The sequence below is a fragment of the Pan paniscus genome, chromosome 7, assembly GCF_029289425.2.
Source record: "Pan paniscus chromosome 7, NHGRI_mPanPan1-v2.0_pri, whole genome shotgun sequence".
NCBI lineage: Eukaryota > Metazoa > Chordata > Mammalia > Primates > Hominidae > Pan > Pan paniscus.
In genome coordinates this window covers 105,486,880-105,503,199 of record NC_073256.2, presented here as the reverse complement: position 1 = coordinate 105,503,199, position 16,320 = coordinate 105,486,880, and the positions used below count along the sequence as shown (strand labels likewise).

Below are 16,320 nucleotides of genomic sequence, written 5' to 3'. Positions count from 1 at the left end.
CCTCTGTAGATTGAATATACATTCTCAAAGAGTTCATATTTTTGAATCCAGAACTGTTAGCACAATGGAAGGAAGGAAACCTTTTACATGTTTCAACACTTAATTATATGATATGTGAATTATTTAGAGCGGAAACCTTTTACATGTTTCAACACTTAATTATATGATATGTGAATTATTTAGAGCACCTTGCTAATACGATCTTCAGATCTCAAAGGAGGAGAACAAAAATCAGAATATCATACAGCACTAATGTGTGGTGCATTCTTATCTGGAATTTGTGACTACTTTCCCTAACTGCAGTACATCGATGGTAAGCTTTTTAGTGATTGTTCTTTTCTTCATCGCACCCATCCCCCAGTGATTTCCAGACAAGAGTAGATTAAAGAAGAAACAGGAAAAAGATATAAATACCTAAAAAGAAAAGAATGTCAGCACACACCCATCTTTCACTTACTCCCCAGCTCGCTCTTTCTATGCTAGGGCTGAACTACATTTTTGGTGTAGCAACACTTTTTTATGATTTATTGTTTATGTATAGAAATTGGATAAAAATTAATATATTATTGTCTTCATGAATGAGTATGCATTTTTAAGTTTTAAAGTTAGTATTCTCTAAGTTAGAATTTAAAATGAATACTAATTAATAAAAAGGGGGTACATATCTGCTACATCACTAAACTCTTTGGTGTTGAGATTTTTCCCTATAAATTAATATAAAAATGAATATTTAACATTTGGAGACTATAAATGTTAACACATAAACTTAGCACAAGTAGTAAACAAAGTATTCTGAATATATCAACTCCCTTTTCTTTTGAAACACAAATAAACATCTTATTAAAATAGTTTACATTTTTTAATCCAAATGGTAACTGCGACATTCTTCCTTGAAAATAAAGACATTAAGGGAAATTTCATAATTGTGAATTTAGAAATTATTTAGAAGAATCACTTGTTAATATTTCACTTCCTTCCTCTACTATAATAAAGTCTACATTTTGAGCATTTTTCAAAAATACTGGCAGTACCCAAAGTGATTTGACCTATTGAGATGTACTGCTGCATCATTTCTCACAGAATTACATCTGGTCAATCTTAATTGATGAGCCCTGAAAACCGTGCCTGCAAAATCATTGCAGACATTCACGACTGTCTTAGTGAAAAAGTGTATTCTAATGGTTGCTTTGAACAGGTTTTCCCCTAACATTTATATACCAAAAACCAGCTTATGTCAGCTCTTGTTATAAAATATTGAAAACTTCCCAGAATGGCATTATCTTTGCCAGACACATCTATTAAGCCTCCCTTCATAGTTTTTCTTCTTCAAGTTATGACTTTACTTTTTCTTTTCCAATGTTGAAAAAGTAATACAGTTAATTAAGTGTAAATGTCCTTGCTCTCTTTTTAAACAGTACAGTACCTTTTACAATTATCTGTAAACAGTAAACCTGAGAACAAAATTTAGTGTGAAATTAAATTAATGAATTTATAATGTATTTGCATGGTATCACAATATGTGATTTTACATTTCCAGTCCACATATGTTACAGTCAAATGAAGCATATATTACCCTTAGTTACATGCCACAAAACATATTTTTGTTTCTTTTTTAATGAACAAAGATGTTGGTTGCAGCCTTTTTTATAGTAGCAAATCTAAATGGCCAGTCAATGGAGGTTTAATAAACTTACATTCACTAGTTAGAATAGTATTTACCCATCACAAATATTTACAAAGATTCCATAATAATATTTTTTCATAATGTAGTTACCTATGTATTTTCCAGATTTTTAATGAGTATTTTTTTAACTTTTTACTAAGAAATTTTTCAAAAATACAGAAAAGTTGCAAGAATAAACATGGTCACACCTAATATTTAGATTTCACAACTATTAGTGTTTTGCTTATATTTTCTTCATATGTATGTATGTATGCAAATGCAGTACACATGTGCAAGTGTTTGGTGAAACAAAGTTGTAGGTATCATGAAATTTCATCTTTAAGTACGGGATCCAGTGACTATCTATGTGTTGCTTTTGACTATGTCTTTTTAGATCTTTTATTGGGCTCTTTTTTTTCCAGCCTCTTTTCTTTTTTTTCCTCCTTTTTCTTCTTGCTGAGACCAAGCCAAGTTTATAGTCTTATAAACTATCTCACATTTTAGGATGTGTTTGATTGCTTTCTTAAGTTATTCCTCTCTTAAATGTGAAGAAGTTAAGTCTGAAGGCCCAATTAGATTCTGGCTTAACAAGTTTTGCTTCTACGTGATTGTACATCATAGACTTTGTGACTTTCAAATGCCTAGCTATTTGTGTTGCATCACATTTTGAGCATATATCAAGATGTCCACTATCACTGATGCAATCCTTGATGCTTAGGGTGGCAACTGACATAACTTTGCCTTGGAAAGGTATACTTTTGCTATTAAAATTAGCATATATACACACAAGTGCATGAAAAATTGGTGAGATTTTAATAAGGTTGGTAAATGGGATCATTCTCACTTTTCTGGTTTTGAAATTGTACTGTAGTAAGGCAAGCGTTACCATTGGGGGAAAAGTAGGGAAGGGAAAATGAATCTGTTTGTGTTATTTCTTATAACTGCATGTGAATCTGCAGTTACCACAACATGAAAATTTTTTTGTTCTTTGCTTACTTTGCAGGCTGTTTTTTAGTAATAGGTAAATATCTTCTTTCTCAATAATAGATGGAATGTAGTCAAATTCAGTGATGGTTCTTGCTTGAACCAGTTATTTAATTGGGAGTTGCAAAATGATTTTTCTCTTTCTGTTTTCCCTTCTGCATTAGGCATTCTTCTCTAAAAAGCTAACTCTCATGAACTAGAGATGAACTACATTTTTTCTTCTAAAAAGGCAGCACAGATGTTTAACTCTTTCTTATAGTTAATTCTTTCCCTTTGATTACCAATTTTCAGTGAAAAGAGTTTTTACACTAGCCAGTTGCAATAGTAATGATTACTACTCTCGAACTCTTAAATTTATTCATTCTGTATATTATACCCAATTGCAGCCATTTTTCCTTTTGATTCCCAGTTTATCCCAAATTTACCCTTTGCTTAAGCTGCTCCCATGCTTTGCCTTGCTTCCATTAGTCTTGAGGAATTTCTTGCTTTGTCACAATTGTTCCAGGCTTACCTTGTAATTAGCCTATCTTGAGCCCAGACTCAACTATTCTCCAAGAAGCCCTGATTCCTTCTAATAGGTGCTCTATGTAATACCCATCACTGGAATATTATGGCTTTTACGTCTTTTGAGCCAACAAAATTAAGAAATTGTGAAAATTTCCTAAAAATTTAGAAAAAATTAGAAAATTCTGTTTGTGTATGTGTTTAAATCATGAATTATTTTCATTCTAATTTCTAATCCAAATGTAACATTAATTGACATACTTATATCTTTTTTTACTCTGAAACTCTTTGTTCTAATAACATTAACATATTAACTTTTGTCTTATAATAGTTTTAAATTTATAATACCCAGAAATCCTTTTAACCATAAAATTATTGAATGAAGATTAATATTTATTTGAAATTTCTTTTGTGGTCTATTTCCCACTAATGGACAATCAGAGTACTGGGTTCCAAAGTCATATGATATATTTATTTTCTCCATGTGAGTATGTTTCCAATTTCTTATACAGATGAATTTAGGGTTTTATTTTTAGCACATGCTTTTTTTGCCTTTGATTTTAATTTTTTTTATTTTTAACAATTCAACCTGACACAAAATTTAATAAAAATTAAAAAAATAAATAAATAAATAAAACATGCACATAGTCTGAGAAATCTGTCCTGCATTTCCACACTTTTAGTATGCTTCACCCATTTTTGTTACTCAGTAACTACTTTTATATTAGTTTCTGTGCTATCTGTTTAGTAAGGACAACATAAGCAATATCTATATTTTATCTATATTTATAGCTATGCCTATAAAACAATGTTAATATAGATAAATTTTCCCATCCTCTTTTACACAGAAGATAGAATACATTTGCTATCAAAAATGACATCACAATGAGAAACCTGGCAAAAATTTATTTCTATTATAGTATATCATATGATTTTGTAATGTATTGCATCTTTTTATTTGGGAGGTTGTATCTTAATTTGAAGTGGATTGACAGAGAAGAGATTACTGGGTCAAAAGACAAATATGTATGTCATGCTATTAGATGTTGCCATATTGATTTCCACAGGCATCATGCCATTTTGCACTCCTACCAGAAATAAATACGGATGCCCATTCCTACAAGCCGTGAGATCAAAGCAATCTGATAATGTATGGTATATCAAAATAGTTTCAGTTTGCATTTTACTTATGAGTGAAGTTGAGTATCTTTCCCTACATTTATAAACTGTGTGTGTGTGTGTCTGTGTGTGTGTGTGTGTGTGTGTGTGTGTGTGCGTTTGTATAAACTGTTCACATCTTTTACTGGTTTTTCTATAAGGTTTGGGGGTTTGTTTCCTTGATTTTTAAGAGTTCTTTATACATTAGATTAATTGACCGTTTGTGAGCTGGGATACACATATTTTCTCCATGTTGTCATAGCTTTTTACTTTGTTAGCAGTCTTGTTGGTTCTCGAAAACATTTATTTTTCAAACTTATTGGTCACAACCAATGTTTTTATATAATATGGTTGTTTTTTAAGAAAAACAGCTACCGTATACATGCTTATAAATCCAACAGCTTAAACTTCCTGAGTTCCTTTCACTTCATCATTCTGAGCGACCAATGCTTTTGTCACCTTTTCAACAGAATCTAGTAATACATTTTAAAATTTGAGCTGTTTATAAAAAAATAACTGTTTTTACTACAATATATGTAAGTATTATCTTTCTATTAAATATATTTTATTGTTGGAAATATTAGGTGACATATTCAAATATTTACATAAAATACCCTAAAAATGCATAAATTTAACCTAATCATTGGTATTAGCCATCATCATCAATCTTTTCTTTTAATTCTTTTTAGAGATGGGGGTCTCACTGTATTGCCCAGGCTGGTATGGAACTTCTAGGCTCAGGTGATCCTCCTCCATCAGCCTCCCAAGTAGCTGGGATTACAGGCACAAGCCAGACCATCATCAATTTTTATTTCAATAAGTGCAGTAATTATGGCTGTGATTGGGAGATATAGAGTCTAACATAGGGTGTTATTAAAAAACTTTAAGTACGAAATTTTCTGAGAAATTCTGATAGTTTGCTTTTTCTCCATGCTTTTGAAGTATGACTAAAACAATGAGTCAGTTCAGTGGTGAAAGTAACAGCTATTTAACAGCAGTTTTCTCCAAAGTACACTTTTCCTTCCCTGAACTCCAACTGAAGCTCCCCATTTATTCTTCTTGTCCCTTCAGAAAGGCAGTGTTCTGAAATTGGTAAACCTTTTGACGTCTGTCTTAGGCTTAGTATTCGTTGCTGGCTCTTCCATTCTGCCCAGATGTACATAGCTACCTGTTCACTGCTGCCTTCCAAACTCCACTCACCTATGAGACTGCCTGATGAGCCTCGCTACCAAGGTTTACCCCACAGTGGAGAGCATCCAGCAGAGTGCCTCTGAAATCTCATACTGCTTGCAAAGAGGTACAACCAAAGCAGGCCTGCCACGGAATGGAAAACCAAGACCACCATTTCTTTCTCTGCCTTTTAAGCATTCATATAAATCACGTTCCTCCTTATTATGTATATAGCTGCCACATTTTTGTCTTTCTTTCAGTATTGTTGCGTACCCAATTTTTTTCTTAGGAAACAGCTTAATTTTCAACACCAGTTTCCCCAGACACTCTCCACGCCCACATCAGAAGCCTTCAAAACACAACACATGGCCAGGTGCGGTGGCTCATGCCTATAATCTCAGCACTTTGGGAGGCCAAGGCAGGTGGATCACTTGAGGTCAGGAGTTCAAGACCAGCCTGGCCAACGTGGTGAAACCTCATCTCTACTAAAAATACAAAAATTAGCTGGGCGTGGTGGCAGATGCCTGTAGTTCCAGCTACTCAGGAGGCTGACTGAGGAAAATTGCTTGAACCGGGGAGGTGGAGGTTGCAGTGAGCCGAGATCATGCCACTGCACTCCACCCTGGGCAACAGAGCAAGACTCTGTCTCAAAATAAATAAATAAATATATACATAAATAAATGTTAAATAAAACAACACATGATTGCTTGTGAGCAAACGTGTATTTATAGACATAAATGTTTTTCTAATTTTTTCCACAGCTAATGATTTCCCTTGGTTAGAATCTCATCTTAATAAATAGGGTTAATACTCAAATTAAACAGCTACCTTGTTTTGAACAATCTCAGATATATGTACTCATCCTATGACAGTTTGGTGAAAAAAATTGGGAGATCTGTCCAGTAAATGTGTTATACTCCTGCAGTACACCAGACACAGTTCACCATGCTGGTAATCCGGTGATAAGGAAAATACACACTGCCCCATTATTGTGGAGCATATCATACAGTGGAGTAGGTGGAAGAAATGACATCACAAATACCATGATGCAGTAACATATGTGTAAGTGCTGAAGTCAAAGTGCAGAGTACCATGAGATAGTACAAGAATGTCTTAGTTCATCAGGATGTGCTATACCAGAACACCGTAAACTAGGCACTTTGCAAATGGCAGAAAATTACTCTTCACATTTCTGGAGACTGGGAAGTCTAAGGTCAAGGCACCAGCTGATTCCATGTCAGGTGAGGACCCACTTTTCATAAATGGCACCTGTTAGCTGTGTTCTCACACAGTGGAGGGGGCAGTGCAGCTCTCTAGGGCCTCTTTTATAAGGGCAATAACCTCATTTATTTGGGTTCTGCCTTCCAGACATAATCATTCCCAAAGGCTCCACCTCCTAATACCTTGGGGCTTAGGATTTCAACATAAGAATTTGAAGGGACACAAACATTCAGATCATAGCATAGTGTTACGTAATTTCAGTCAGAGGGCAGCCAAGCCCTCTTTACGGAATAACATTTCAGCTGAGAATTAATGGATGATTTGTGATTCAAATTGATGGAAAAGGAAGAACATTTAAAGTACAGTTGTCCCCTCTTACCCATGGAGGATATGTTCCAGGACCCCCAGTGGATGCCTCAAACTGCAGATAGTACCAGACCATACACTATGTTCTTACCTATACATACACAAACCTATGATAAAGTTTAACTTATAAATTAGGCACAGTATGAGATTAACAATAATGAAATAGAACAATTACAACAATATACTGTAATAAAAGTTTTGTATATATGGTCTCTCTCTCAAAATACCTTATTATGCTGGACTTATCTATTTTTGGACTAGGGTTGACCACAGGTAACTGAAACTGTGGAAAGCGAAACCACAGAAACGGAGGGCCTACTGTAGGGCAAACTGCCTGCAAGGTGTCTTAAGGAAGAAAAGAGCTTTCCTCTGTCAAACAGCTGAAAGGAAGCTGATATAACTGGAGCAATATGAACACAAGAGAGACTGCTGGGAGCTGCGTAGGAGCTGGAGGCAGGAGTCCAGGTTTGAGTTTCATTCTAGATGCAGTAGGAGGCAAAGCAGAGGCTTTGCATTGGCATTGCAGTCATCTCAGTGAAATACAGTGGCAGCTTGGACTCGGATGGTGACAGTGGTGATGGTGAGAAATATAGAGATTTGAGATGCTGTTTCAGAAAGGAGGAAGACTAGATAGAGCAGGACCAAGGTGTCTTGGCAGAGGAGGGCCCAAAGAACAACTGGTAACTGCTAGAAATGTTCACTGTGAACATGTGACACATTTGTAGATTTATGGAAAGTTGTTGGTATGAATAAATGAATCTGTGTATCAGAAGAGAAGTAAAAGTAGATCAGTTCTACTGATTAGGTTTTTTTGTTTTGTTTTGTTTTTTTCTGAGACGGAGTCTCTCTCTATCACCCAGGCTGGCAGAGTGCAGTGGCACAATCTCGGCCCACTGCAACCTCCGCCTCCTGGGTTCAAGCGATTCTCCTGACTCAGCTGATTCATTTTTTAAAAGGATCCTGAAAACAGCAATTTCTACTGATAGTAGATCATTAACATCATAATTTCATATTCAGACAGTAGGCCTTTTCCATATAGTTCTCAGCAAACAAATATGCCTGTCATGAGCCAGAATTTTAAAGGATATAAAAGAATAATAAACAGAATTTCCCCGTATGTTACTGCTCCATGGTGTACACTATGTGAATTTATCTCTGTGAACTAAATGATCTATCTGGGTTCTATGCTACATGGAAAATAAATCTACATGTAAGACCATAAGTGCTTGTATCTTAAGTGAAATATTGGTGTTTAAGTAGGAATTCCAGTTTGGTAATGTTTAAGTACTGTTTTTTTCACAACTTGACTTTGCAGACAGGCTAGTTATGGTTATTATTTCCCCTTCCACCTCCTTCTATAAGGGCCAAACCAAAGAAAGAGAGGGAGAAGGAGAGGGAGAGGAGAAAGAGACAGGAAGAGGGAGAGAGAAGAAAACAAAGAGGGAGGGAGAGAGGGAAGGAGGAAGGAAGGAAGGAGGTAAGAAGCTTGAGGCAGCATACAAATAGCAGATTTAGAGATCCATAAGGGTTATTCATCTTTCTTTCCCTCCCCATCTAAAACAAAAACCAAACTTATGTTGTTTAGAAGGGTGAAACCAAATGTATTTTTTTCTTTATGGTTCAAAGACCTTTAAATATCATACTTTTCTAGAAAGCAGAATATGTGCTAAACATATACCTTTTCAAATAGAATTTTTATGTTTGTGTGACCCCTTCATAACTTTTATAATTTTTCAGTAATAAAACATCTTAACTACAGCAGGGAAAAAAACTGAGATGTAATTTTAAAACAGTGTCTTCTAAAAGGATCATTACTTTTACTTTGCTCTTTTCTCTTCACATTTTGTTTTCTTTAAAGAAATTTATTGTGCACCTATTATGTGTAAGGTCCTTTTCTGGAAATAGGGGACTATATCTAAACAAAAGACCGACATTCTTGCCATCAGAGAGCTTATATATTTAGTGGAGAGAGAATGAACAATAAATTAGTAAAACAAGTATTGTATAAAATGACTATAAATGCAGTGAAGGAAAATACAACAGGAAAGGGAGGTGAGGAGATCCAGCAGACCTGTGTGAGTGCAGTGAGGAACTTCAGTTCTAGATAGCATGGTCAGGGAATGTCTCACTTATAAGGAAAATTTGCACAGAGACCTAAATAGCATTTTAAGTATCTTTTCTCTATGAATTGTTCACAAACCCTATTTCTGAAATGGCAGTCTATAGTAACCATGACATGAGTTTACATCCACTGTGACAGATGCTTTCTAAATTATTTGTACCACTGCTGTCTGCTAAACTGAGGATAAGTTGAATAGAGGCACAACCTGAATATCTATAATTTATATGACTGTCTGCCAAGGCTGCTGTCAACAAAAACCAGTGGAATTCATCTGCAGTTTCACAGGACCTTCTGAATTTTTGCAAATTGACTCTGCTTATCTCGAGACAGAACTTTTATTTCTCCCCTTATTAGTGGCAAGTTGGGGTTGTACTCCTATCTGCAGACTGCAACATATGTCTGTCCAATAAAGCCACTGGCCCGCCTCCATATGTGGTGAGATTATAGCAATGGGAAGGGCTTTTGTGGGAAAAACTGGAATGTAGTCCAGGTTTTTTCACCAGATTTCCTCCCATTCTTCAGCTTGGAGAGCTTTCTGTTTCATATATAGTCATGGTCAGTTATTTCTTTATCAGAATCCATTTGTTTATTCATTTCTACTAATTATTTTGGCATATACATTACAGTAACTTAAGAATACTTTATTTGGAGATTGGCAAGGTTTTAACACCCAGTTAGAAGCCCTTGTTATATCTAGACAAAAATTCTGTTTTTTCTTTTAAGTGATTAGAATATCACCGACATATTTTATTTGCAGTGAACTCTTGATTTTCATGCCCCTGTATATTTATCTGAATCAATCTTTATATGAAATTGTATTTGAAAATCTACTGCATATGGATCAAAACATTATTAATCCAGGCCACCTAGCACCATGAAAATTATCAAGAAAAGGAGAAAAACATTTTTTACAAATTGGTTGGAATGAGATACGTGGCTGGGACTGTAGTATAGCTGACATCCAAAGAGGAAACAATGAACAAGAGACAAAACTGTAAACAGGAATATGAAGAGGGAAAGTAAATAACTTGTTTCAATATGATTTTAACAATAATAACAACCAAAAATGTTGGTACTAGTCTGTGCCAGGTTCTCAGAAAGTTCTTTGTATCTTATACAGTAATCATGCTATAAATTAGGTATTAGTTTGTACTAACTCAGTGACTAGTATATTGACCAAGGTGACACAGTTGTTAGGCGACAGAACAAGAATTGTATGTGAGCTTAGAGTCGTTAATTAAGCTATTTCCTCCTTTAAAAAAAAATAACACAAGTTGGTAGAGAAGAGTTGAACAACAAAGTTCAACTATTAAAGGCTCTTAAGACAGTTCATATTTGGACTCATTTGGGTGAAAGAAAGTTCATTGTTATCATATTAACTGAAGTCCAAGAATCCTCAGTAGATTTTGTGTGTGTGTGTGTCTCTGTGTGTGTGTGTGTGTGTGTGTGTATGTGTGTGTGTATGAATATATGAGTAATTGATAAATCCTAGAAAGTTTGGTCAGGCTAACATATTGTTGGCCAAAAGCATGAGAAGGTCCTAAAATAAATCACTTATATAATATGTAAGTTGTATGAAAAGAGCAAGAAAGAAAGCAGAGAATTAAAATGGAAGTATTTTTGTGATGTATACTTGTCTAAATAGTGGATATACTTAACTTCCAAGTGAAATATTGCTTATACATACAGAAATTTAAAATAAAGTGAAATTTTAATTGTATTAAAATCAATTTTTAAAATACACCTTGTTTTTAAATGTTAAAACACTGAGTAGTCTTTCATTTATTTCAGATTTTCAATGGAAAACTACTTAGTGTCATCAGATGTATCTTTTTTGGGGTTTGAAGGGTTTGTTTTTGTTTTTGGGTTTTTTTGCCCTTAGTAAGTATTATGGTGAAACATATTGTGTGTAGGCCAATTATTAATTAAACAACTTTGTAGAAACCTGCTATGGGTCAAGCCATGTGTTCTTCACTAGAGGTAAGAATGAATAGTCACTTTTCATATAAAATGACTTGTGCTATGATTGGATGAAGTACATGGTATTACTAGAGCAGATAGGAAAGGCAATTAATCCAGACTAGAATCCTCTGCAATGATTTATTTTTTTCAAAGTAATTTTGCCTATTTTTCTTGCATAAAGTTATCAGCCAAAAATACATTTAATGATGAAAGAGGGCTCTGCTTTATAACTATATGAGACAATAGGCATAACAGGGGCATACAGACAGGTGTGGACCCTCTATTTCATCCTCAACATGGTAGGTGTGGAGATTTTGCATATATCTAAAAACGTTAGGAAGTATGCATGGCCCTAACGCTGCTCTCACATTCAAGAAGCTGACATATCCACAAATCTGGCAGGGACTTCTCTGTGCTACCTCCATCTAGAAAGCCCTAGAGAAAATGTAAAATGACAAGATTCAGTATGTTGACATTATGTTTTAAATCACACTCTATGGCTTAGACATTAAGGAGTTTACTACAAAAATTTTTGTGATCATTGTGGTCAAGTTGTTTAGCTCTTTCTCTGACTGATTTAATGTAAGACAATAATAAGGAAACCAGCTTGATTTCAAAAGCGTCCAGCCATTGCGCCGTGAAATGCCAGGGAGGCCTACGTGTTTGTTGAGAGATGCCTTTGCTTGGTTTGCAGGACCAGTGGTTTTGGCGAGTGAGAAACAACAGGGTGATGGATGGATACCCAATGCAAATTACTTACTTCTGGCGGGGCTTGCCTCCTAGTATCGATGCAGTTTATGAAAATAGCGACGGGAATTTTGTGTTCTTTAAAGGTAAGGATGTTTTCCATATCTGGCTATGTTGTATTTTAATCATTTTTTATAGGGCCCTGTGGTGCACACAAAAGTGATGAAATGAGATTACATAGCCAATGGATTTAATGAAATAAACTATGTTAACTAGAAATATAAATGAAATAAAGATAATTTTCATTTTTTATTTTATTTGTTCTCATACGGTATTCTCATGTCAGATTTAAGAGATATTCTTTCTCTTAGAACTTTTAGATTTGACTTAAAAGTACTAAAAAAAGATTAATAGATATATAGCCATTTCTGCACTGACTAAAGGTTTGTTTGTTTGTTTGTTTGGAGTATTTGGAGTTGCTTGCTGGTTTTAGGTAATAAAATCTATTACACTCCTATTTTCATACATAATCTTTGAAATTTTACTTGATTTAATCAGTTTATGTAAACAGATTCTAGTAAACTAAGAACTGAAGTCGAGGAATTCTTAGAATTATCCAATTATCAGTATCATGAAATGTATTGTCTGTTATTTATCTGAGTGCCAAATTTTAATCTCACAAGTACTACCAACTGCCTGGCAAGCAAAAGTGAGATTACCTGATGAAGTGAACTTAGGCAACTGCCTATTATTTTATTCTCAAAACTAGTTAATATTCAAAACCACAAATCTTATATCTGTGAAGGAAAACACAGGGACAAGAGGCAGATTGAGTTGGAGGACTGAGGGAATTGTGAAGAGAATGTATTTGAGCTGAAGCTGAGGAGAACTAGAGTGTAAAACTTTATGGTTGAACATATTACCCAAGAGCCTAAAGGCCTGAAAATAAGCTTATACAGGAATAGAGATTGAAGAAAGGAAAAGGGGGATCTTAAGCCCTCAAAAAGCAATTATTCCCAGAATCAAACTAAAATAATGCTATGGTGCTTACAATAGCAATTGGTGAGGGTAATGAAAACATGGAATTTGGGAAACACTTGTAATATTTAAAGTGAGGCTCAAACTACCTATATCAAATGAAAGTATATACCTGGACTTTATCTTTACAGATTGTTCCTCAAGAAAAGAGACAGTTTAGTTCATTAGCTGTAAGAACATGATAATTTTATGGCCATGTTGCCAACCTTGAACACTTACTAGCTGTATCAGCTGAACAAGCTACTCAATTCTCTTTCCCTCAGTTTCCTAATCTGAAAAATGGAGTCTGTATTATTCCCCATCTCAAAATGATTTTAAGGACTAAATTAATTACTACATGTAAAGTGCCTGGCATGTATAAGCCCTCAATAAATGCCAGCTATTGCTGCTGCTGCTAGTAAGATTGCTATTGATTTTCTTGCCCTCCTGCTGTCTATAATAAGCATATAAAAAAGTGGCAGTGCACCGCACCACAGTGGACAAAGCAAGGATACCACCTAAAGGCTGTGAATCTTAGTGACATGATATTGGAGGGAAATTCCCCTCTCCTACACCCTTCCTGCGTCCCATGAGTAGTAGCAACAAAAAGAAGGGCAAGTTAAGTTCCGACTAGCCTTCCACTTGGGGACTGTCCCAGGAGGCCCTGTCTCCTCACAGGACCAGTAGTGCTCTCTGACAAAACTGCCTGAGGCGAAACTGCCACAGTCATAAATTCGTGTTCTGACAGCTCTTTATTGCCTCGGAGCCTTCTCACTTTTATTCGCTTTGCCGCTCCTCACTCTCTTGTGGCATGGCTAGCTCCTTTTCATCTTTCAACAGCCAGCATAAAAGGCATGTCCTCCAGTGGCCTCCCTGCCCACCCTATGTGGCCCACCTTCTAACTTGCACAAAGCATTTGTAAAAGAATTGAAATTACCCACAGCATTCAAATGGAAATTTCATGAGAGATGGAACTTGTTTATATTTTCCTGCGTATCATTTTATTTTCAGTTCCTAAAAGTGTTGGGTGCATAGTAGGTGCTCAATAAACATTTCAATAAAAGCAACATCACTGAATCCTGATTTGACTCAGTATGGTGTGTCTTATGGTATGGTGCTTACAACAGCAATAATTTCATTTTTGTCCCAGACTTCTCTAACCACCAGAATGTTGTGCTTGTCAGTGGTCTCTTCCGGTACATTGTCAACCTCAGGAAATGCCTACTCTAATAAATTTTGTCACTTTGAGGACCCTGCTGTGGCTACTCTTTCCTCCAGTTTACTCTTACCCTCAATTAAACCCTCTTAAAGCCCAGCTATGACCTGTAGCTCTCCCGCTCAATAAAGCATTGATTATGGAGAAAGAGTCAGAAGTTCTGGGTGTTCCCAATGAGACCACACTCTTCCCTAGACTCTACCTCATGACTGGCAGGAGAGGAGTGAGAGTCCTAGCACCCTGGGCTTCTGAAGTGAAATGACCCCCTCCACCACCCTCACCACAACAATCACAATCAAAATATTTCTCCTTGACTCTCTCTCTTTATAGCCCTTATCACCCTCAAAAGACCAGATAACGACATCATTCCTCATCCCACGTGGTCACCCCATTTTGCTCTATGGGCCATGAGGCAATCTCTGCCCCTTTGCTGACAGCTGATCCCCTTCCCTGCATAACTTGTGCACATACCATCTGACAAACCATATATTTTAATTGTTTATCTGTATCCTTCCCACTAGAATATCAATCCCATAAAGGCAAGGTATTTTTTTTTTTATTTTACACTGTTTTATCCCCAATATCTTAAACTGGGCTTTGACAGACTTTTTCTGTAATGACAAAATAGTGAATATTTTAGGCTTTGAAGCCCATATGGTCTCTATTATATACCTTTCTTTGTTTTTTGTGTGTGTTGTGTTCTAACTTTAAAAATGTAAAAATTATTCTTAGATCATGGGCCATACAGAAGCAGGCTATGGTCATAGTTTGTTGTCTTAAACAATACCTGGAATATAGTAAACCCTCAATAAAGATTGATCGAATGAACCAAGAATAATATTCAAGCCCCAACCTGTACTTATAGCCATGTACAAGTTGGTGTCAACCTATACCAGCCATATTAGACTGTGATTTACATTACTAGTGATTTAGATGTTATTCTTCTTTAATTTGTTCTTTTATTTAGCCTCTTTGCCTTACATTATTTATCTTTGTTTTCTTCTTCTCTCTCTACAGAAATCATCTTTTATGTTTTTTTTTTCTTCTTCTAATCTGTGCTAGACAATTATTATATATTTGAGAAGCTTTGTCTTTTATTCCCCTATTTAACTAAAGTCCATGTTTGGATATAAATGTATTTAACTCTGTATTTCCTAAAGGTACTTAGGTATTAATTATACCTAAAGGTATTAACCTTGTTTTCATTTTACATAAGAATTTGAAAATGTGGATTCAACTATATGTATAAACGAATGTTTAGTTATAAAGTATAACTATTGTGTTAGTGATATAAACATAAACATAACGTCCTATTTATTCGAACTTTTATAAATCTTAAGAAGAATGAGAAGCCATTAGATACAATTAAAAATTTACATTTTGGTGTAATTTAGATATTTTTTGAACTAGGGCAAAATTATATGTGCACATGTGTATCATATGAAGTGGGAGTTGTCAGTATATAAATTATGAAAACATAAAACTTGCCCTTTATATATGTGCCCAATTCTATATTCTGAACATAATCTTACTGCTTTTTAGTATGTTAAAGTATGGTAGATCAGAATATAATGTAATATATTACATAATAGTGCACTATAATGGTAGATTCTGCTTCCAGCCAAGAAGTAATAACGGGGATCAGATTTATCTTTCCTTCTGAAAACAAAGAAAAAATTGACAAATTATATTAAAAAATGATTTTCAAAGACACTGGGTATCAAGAAACAGAGGACATTGAATCCTGAGAGTCAGGAAATAAAGGGAGATAAGCCCTGAAATTACCATAGCTTCCCATCTGAATAATTTACAGGCTGCGGCACAACGTAGGGGAACCCAGGCAGAGCTCAGAAGACTTTCTAAGTTGAAGATAGAGAGCTGAGAGTTCAGGGAGAACAAGGTAGCTTCAGTGCACAGGAGAAAGTAACATAGAGGAGAGAGCTACACAAGATGGCCCAGAGATTAGCAGATGGACCCCCATACGTATTGGAAAGCGTATTGGTCAGCTCATGTCTATAAGGAAACTACTCAAATCTAGAAAAGGAACCAATCAGTGGGAACAAAAGGAGCAGTGCCTGACACTCAGGGAGGGCCATAGTACCTGCTGCCCCCAACCACCTGTTCATAGGCTTTGGATAGAGTATTGAAAAGGGCCTTACCTCAGTAGTGGGGAATAATTATCCTAGAAATATCACTGCTTGAATTCCACTTAACAAATCTTCAAAGTAAGACCTGAAGCAATCAAATGGT

At 35.4% G+C, this 16,320-nt stretch overlaps 1 protein-coding gene across 1 annotated transcript in view; it reads left to right on the top strand.

Annotated features, from left to right (window-relative positions):
- MMP16 (matrix metallopeptidase 16) overlaps nt 1–16,320 on the top strand; it is a 290,162-nt gene that overhangs the window by 235,593 nt on the left and 38,249 nt on the right. Inside the window, exon 7 of the mRNA XM_003821149.7 lies at nt 11,845–11,983. Within this exon, the coding sequence (XP_003821197.3) occupies nt 11,845–11,983 (139 nt within the window). The remainder of the gene's footprint in view (nt 1–11,844; nt 11,984–16,320) is intronic.